Source organism: Terrapene carolina, unplaced genomic scaffold (genome assembly GCF_002925995.2).
Source record: "Terrapene carolina triunguis isolate 2854851 unplaced genomic scaffold, T_m_triunguis-2.0 Scaffold210, whole genome shotgun sequence".
NCBI classification, from domain to species: Eukaryota; Metazoa; Chordata; order Testudines; family Emydidae; genus Terrapene; species Terrapene triunguis.
The window spans coordinates 31134720-31140907 of NW_020664561.1; the positions used below are offsets into that span (position 1 = coordinate 31134720).

Genomic DNA, 6188 nt, shown 5'->3' on the forward strand with positions numbered 1-6188 from the left:
CCAAGGAGTTTCAGTGCGGCAAGGGGAGAACAGGACACCTTTTTTAAAAGGCGGTATTAATTTATTCTTTCCTGCACATGCAACAAAATCATTTAGAAAATACCCTTTTATATAAGGGTGCCTTAGTTCCAGCTGATGCTCCCTCCTTAAACACGCTCAAGACTTCCTAGCTTTTAGTTATGTCAAACCTTAATTTCCTAATATTTAATGTATAGAAACTCTTTGTAATCCACACTTAAGTAATTTCTTCTTTGCTTGTGTGTGTGTGTTTTTTTTAAGTTGTACAACTTTGGAGAAACAGTTTCTGTAGTTTTCTGGACGGATACGTGGAAACCAGAAAGCTTTTTTGACAAGATTCAGAAGAACAAGCAGAATGGAATGCACACGCTGTGCTTACTTGGTAAGGGTCATCTGTCTTTGTTCTGTAATCACTTTCTTGTACAACATCCAGAGGCTATGGTGATAAATGTAATAAATTTAGAAGAAAAATGTTTTTAATTGAAGAAAATATACCAAAAATTGCATCCTTTGTGTATTGCTTATGTGAATTTAGAATAGCTTTACTAGCCCTATCTTGTTTCACTGTGGCCTGCGATTTCTAAAGAGTAGAGAAATCAATAAAACCCTGTGCTTCAATAGAATTCAACAAGGATCAGAGATCTGCATATGCTGTTAAAATGCAGCATGAGTTGAAGGACAAGTGTATCTCCTGTTCAAGATCCAAATCAGGTTGCAGTAATTAGCAAGTGTCATTTTACTTTAGTTGTTTAGACCTTAATACACTTCATCTTGGAAGAGGCATGTCGTATTAGCCAAATTTGTAGTATTTGATTAAATGATTTTCATCTTCTAATATAACATTCATTAGTCTGAAGACATTTACAGAGTGACAAGGTTACATTGTAATATACAAAAACACTGTAAAGCAAGGATCTAAAACAGATGACTGATTTTAAATTAGCAACCTCCTCAGTAGCTCACATTGTTTTGTCTGATCTTTTTATTTACCCCTCTCCTGTAAATCCAAATCTTAAACACCAGTGCTGGAAACACATAAGCCTGTGTATAACTCTAATAACATGATAAATAGTCCCATTGGCTTCAATGGGCCTGTTTGTGTGCATAAAATTACACACATGCTTAAAAGTGTGCAGGTTCGAGCCCTTGGTTTGTGACCACTTCAGGAAAGACCATTTCCATGTCTCTTGGGCTGAGGAGGGAGCTGTCAGTGCTTAACAAATTCATAGTTTAAGTAAAAACATGCATTCTGTGGGCGTTGGAAGAACCTTAGTCTGGAAACAATTTAAATGTACAAGTGTCATTGCACATTTGGCTGACTTTCCAAATGCACAGAAATGATTTCAGAGGTGGTTAAAATCAGATTTTTGGTAACTTTAAAGAAACTTTAATTTAAGTTCTATTATTACAAGTTAACAAACTTAAAGAAGGGAAATAGGAGGGAGATTCCCCCCCCCCCTTTTTTTTTGGTTCACTTACTCTGCATCTGTTAGCACTTAATGCTTTGCACCGTTACTCATTTTGTGTTGATTTTAACATAGCAGCATTGCAAAACCACAAAGTTTGGGGGAGGGGGGGGGGGAGGAGAATTCATGGCAGGTATAGGACTTAAATCTAATTTTAAGTCACATTTGAAACCTGATAATTTCAAAATAAGTGTTCCTTTAATACCACTTGGTTGTGGTCTATTTTAATTGATTGTTTAGTCAAATTACATTAAAGGATATTTCACGAATGAGTAAAAGCAAAATACAGAAACAGTGCTATTAGAATATGGTTCTGATTTGGAAGTACTGTAACTTTAACTTATGATAAATTGTATCTGTAGTTCCCACAACATTTTTTGTTAAAAGGCCAGGTTATGCACAGATCTTGTTATAAAAACCTTTTCCTCATAATTTCCTTGGCAGAAGTTGATGCTAAACTCTGAACAGCTATTTTAAGACTGTAAAAATACCCCAACTTTTACGGGTTTTGTACAGCTTTTTTACACATTGAATACAGATTTAAGATGAGTGATGTAAGTCTCCTGTCTATGTATTTGAGTGTAATGCACTTAAGATTTGAACACCAAGTCAAAAATTGTGACAGTCAGTACAAGCTAAACATTCTGCTGTTGAGTATATAATGTCCACTGCTCCATATTGTAGAACTTGAGTGCCTGTCAGAGATAATGCAGATGCCTGAGACTCCATAAAATTGCAGAGTTGCTCTGTATATAAAATACACATATCCAGAAATTATAGCAGGAAGGAACTGCTAATGAATTGGGTTCCTGTGTGGTGGTTAAAGTGAATACTGTCCTTCAGTTATGCTGCTTTACCTTCCGACTACTGAGGTGCAACTGAACCTAGAATCTATCTATGAATGAAGCGTGCAATACATCTGGCTTTCAGAAGCTTATATAATTAAATGTTTTAGAACAGTATCATTTTGAGATTTTTCAATCCTATGACAACTGTGCCCATCATTGTAGTACTTAAGCACTGTTTTAAGGGCTGTTTTACATTGTTCTTATTTGCACTAGAATCCTAGAAGTAATGCAATCCCAGGTAAAACTTCATCTTTATAAAAGGAAAGGACAAGGGTTTTTCTTCATAACTAATATATGAAGCTCAGAATAGAGCGGATATTACTTTGCTAGAAATCCTCATTTGTAGTTCCTACAATAGCTAAAATATTGGTATACGAAAAGCAGAAAAGACCTGCTAATTTAAACTACTAATTAAGCCCTTACCCATTTAGATAATTAAGATGAGTGAGAAGATTACAGTACCTCTGATGTCTTTATTTGTGTCTAATAAATATAACTTTTATCCTGCAGACATAAAAGTAAAGGAGCAATCTCTGGAAAACCTGATGAAGTGAGTCACTATTTTGAAAATAAATATATTGTCAGCATGTTATAATGAAAACTGATTGAAGATCCTTCCTGTTACTTAGTAATGCTGCACTCACCCGTTCCTTAGATGCTCGCTCGTAATGAAATAAAGCACTTAGGCATGGTCCTGCATTCACTGCAATAAATGGGACTTTTGCCATTTATTTCAGTGGGATCAAGCCCTTAGTTTGCAGCAATTGCACACTAATTTTCGGTATTGTGTTCAGTAAACAGAACATTTTGTCTTAACTAGGTCCTTCTAGAAGAGGTTGTTCAGTGAATGAAGTCTTATAATTGTTCAATCTTGCACAGTATAGTCTCTCTCCCTGAAGCAGATGAACGGCTGAAAACAAGACAGTGCTCTGAATCATCTCAGTGCACTGGCCAGAAACTGCATTTGGAGTATTGACATTCCATTCTCTTAACACCAAACAGAAATATTTTTAATAGTGTTAGTTAAACTAAGGTCATGCAGCTGTCTCAAAGAAGTTTGTCATTTCTAAACCACCTTTTTATAATTGGGTCTATAAACTGTTGCTTCGAGACATGCTGTAACTTTTGGCCTAGACTCACATTCATAAACTTTGCTTGAATGTAGCCAGAATTGGCAAACTAGCTGAAATGTGTTTGAGAATAATTGAATATATTTCTGCTTTGTAATTATCTGCCTACATGATTGTTGGGAAAATATATTGGATTATTTGAGTTTTGTTTTTCTAAAGTGCAGACCCTGTATAGTTTCCAGCAGTCTCACTTGAATCTTAAGATAGCAAAGTATCAGCCAGATCATGCCCTGCTGCTTTACAAGTGTGCAGGGAGCCCAGGGATTGCAATTCAGCTGAAATTCACCCTAAACCCCCAACCCCCAAGGCCTACCACAAAGCCTATGGATTACTTAAGCCACATGGGTTATGTTAAAGCTGAAATGTGCCATAGAGATAATGGAATGAGAGAATTACAATAACCTAGTATTCTGTGGTTTAATACTATTTGGCAAGGTAGTTATTACTTTAGTCTTTTTCTAACAGAGGAAAGAAGATTTATGAATCACCACGGTACATGAGTGTGAACCAAGCTGCAGAACAGCTTCTTGCCATTGTTCAAAATAGGAGGCTTCAAGGAGAAGAACCAGGTACACGTTTAATAGTTGTTTCCAGGTGCTAGTACTCCAGGCTTCCCCTTTCTCTACCTTTACTGAGGAGTCTCTCCTACTGCTCTGCTCCTATTCATTAGAGCAGCTCCTGATCTGAAGTGGAACTGGGCTACCTTCAATCCTAGGCAGCTGATCACAAGATGCATTTGGCAAAGCCCAAGCTATACTGCAGGCAGTGAGCACAGGTGAATGGAAGTTAGTGATTCCTGGAGGTATAGTCAAGGTCTTTAGTCTTGTTCAACTGGTACAGTTACCATAGTTTGAGAACCAGTGCTACCATTCATCTTTCCGTTGGGTCCATCAGATTAAACAAGGGGAAGCTGTTTGAATGGATCAGAATGGAGTGATTATTTACACCGGTTTTTAGAACTGTTAGAATATTTTAACATTGAGTTTCCCTTTAACTGTACTATGAATGCCTTAGACAATTGTACTTCCAGATTTTCATATGATAGACACTTAAGTCACTTCACTGGTTATTGGCCAAATTCTTATTTATCCCAGGGTAAATTCAGATTAATTCCATTTATATAAGTAGGCTTGGAAGAATTAGATTTGTTGGTAGATGTCTTTTTCATCATATACACACACAAGCTGACAGTTACATTGTCAATTTACAGATAAAGAAAAATGCTGCTTGAAGGTAGTTTGATTTAAAAATATTTACAGTGTATATTTTGACATATGTTGACAGTGTGAAGTTAAAGCTTTCAGTTTTTGAATCTTGGCATCAACTGTCAGACACTCCCCACAAAATTTTAAATAGATAAAAAAAAAGTTTAAAACCCACAATTTTGTAAACTCTAAAAATTGGAGAAAATGCTTAAACTACTATTGGTATGTCAGTTATAAAAAAAATCAAATTCTACCATGCCTATATATTAGGTAGCTACTTCACCTTTGTACTACTACGGAGAGCAGAGCTAAAACAAACCCCACCTTCATTCACTTGTATTTCTATTAACATTTGGTTTGATTTTTATTTACAAGACAACATTTTAGAGCAAATCTCCACCATTATTCCTTTAGTAGTTTACTTCTCTCTGCTGAGGTCTGGAAGTAGGGGTGCGAAGTAAGGTAGTCTTCTCACCTAGACCAATATCCTGCTACTGGCACTGACTGAAAGGAGGACTCACATGGAGAAGGGAACTAACTCCCCTCTATTGTGTATTTGCCACAGCCCATTCTAACTACTGTCAGCATGTAGCTTAGAGTACTCTATCTCCTCAAATAACAGAATTCCATCTCACTTTGCAACAAAACTCCTGGCTTTAAAGTGTTAGATTAAAATCAGAGACTGGAAACTTGAGATTCAATGCTTTTGTAAATGTAACGTACAATCATTACTTTCAGTGAAGCAAATACTGCTCAGTAAAGAGATTGAATTTACTCTCTAGAAAATGAAAGATGAATTATTTCCTGAAATTGCATTTTCTTTTTTGTAGAAGTTACGGAGAACACACTCTGTGTTGGCCTAGCAAGGGTGGGTGCCGTGGATCAGAAAATTGCTTCGGGCACCTTACAACAGATGTCCACAGTAGAACTAGGTGGCCCACTCCATTCCATGATCATAGCAGGCAATATGCATCCTCTGGAAATAGATATGCTTAAGCTCTGTGCTGTGGATGAATCTAGCTTTGAAGACAATGAATGTCAAAGGAACACTTGAATAAAGAGCCTTTACCTGGCCCCTGCTTTGTGGCAATTTTTAAAATTTAGTTTTTCCATCCTTACTTTAAGCATACAAACAGCATAAGTGGACTTATACTCTGCAACCTACAACATTATGGGAGCATAAACATTCCCTCTAACATGAGTTCACATACTCTGCAGATGAAGACATGGAACTGCAAGGAAAGTGTCCTGCTGGTTTCAGGATCGCTTTTCAGGAAGGTTTCACAGGTTTGAACTCATCATGGTGAGACGCTTCCCCTTCCTAGGGGCATCATGAATGCCAGAAGACCTACCCCTGGAGGGGAGGAATGGCCTCTCATTGGGCAGTGCAGAGGGAAGTTCAGATGAACCTGAGCAAGATGAACTGGTTATGTGTGTGTGTGTGGGGGGGGGGAATAGCTCTGTGCACTCTACACCATGTGCACTGTCCCACTATGACAAGGCGGGCCTGTACCACATTCT

At 37.3% G+C, this 6188-nt stretch overlaps 1 protein-coding gene across 1 annotated transcript; it reads left to right on the forward strand.

Moving 5' to 3' along the window:
- Positions 1–273: 273 nt before the first annotated feature.
- Positions 274–5758, forward strand: LOC113407288 (diphthine methyl ester synthase-like; the record flags this gene model as incomplete). Its single annotated transcript, XM_026655623.1, has 4 exons — positions 274–400; positions 2843–2882; positions 3928–4031; positions 5498–5758. Coding segments are annotated over 4 exons (495 nt in total), but the record flags the coding sequence as incomplete, so codon positions are not given.
- Between the last annotated feature and the right edge of the window lie 430 nt (positions 5759–6188).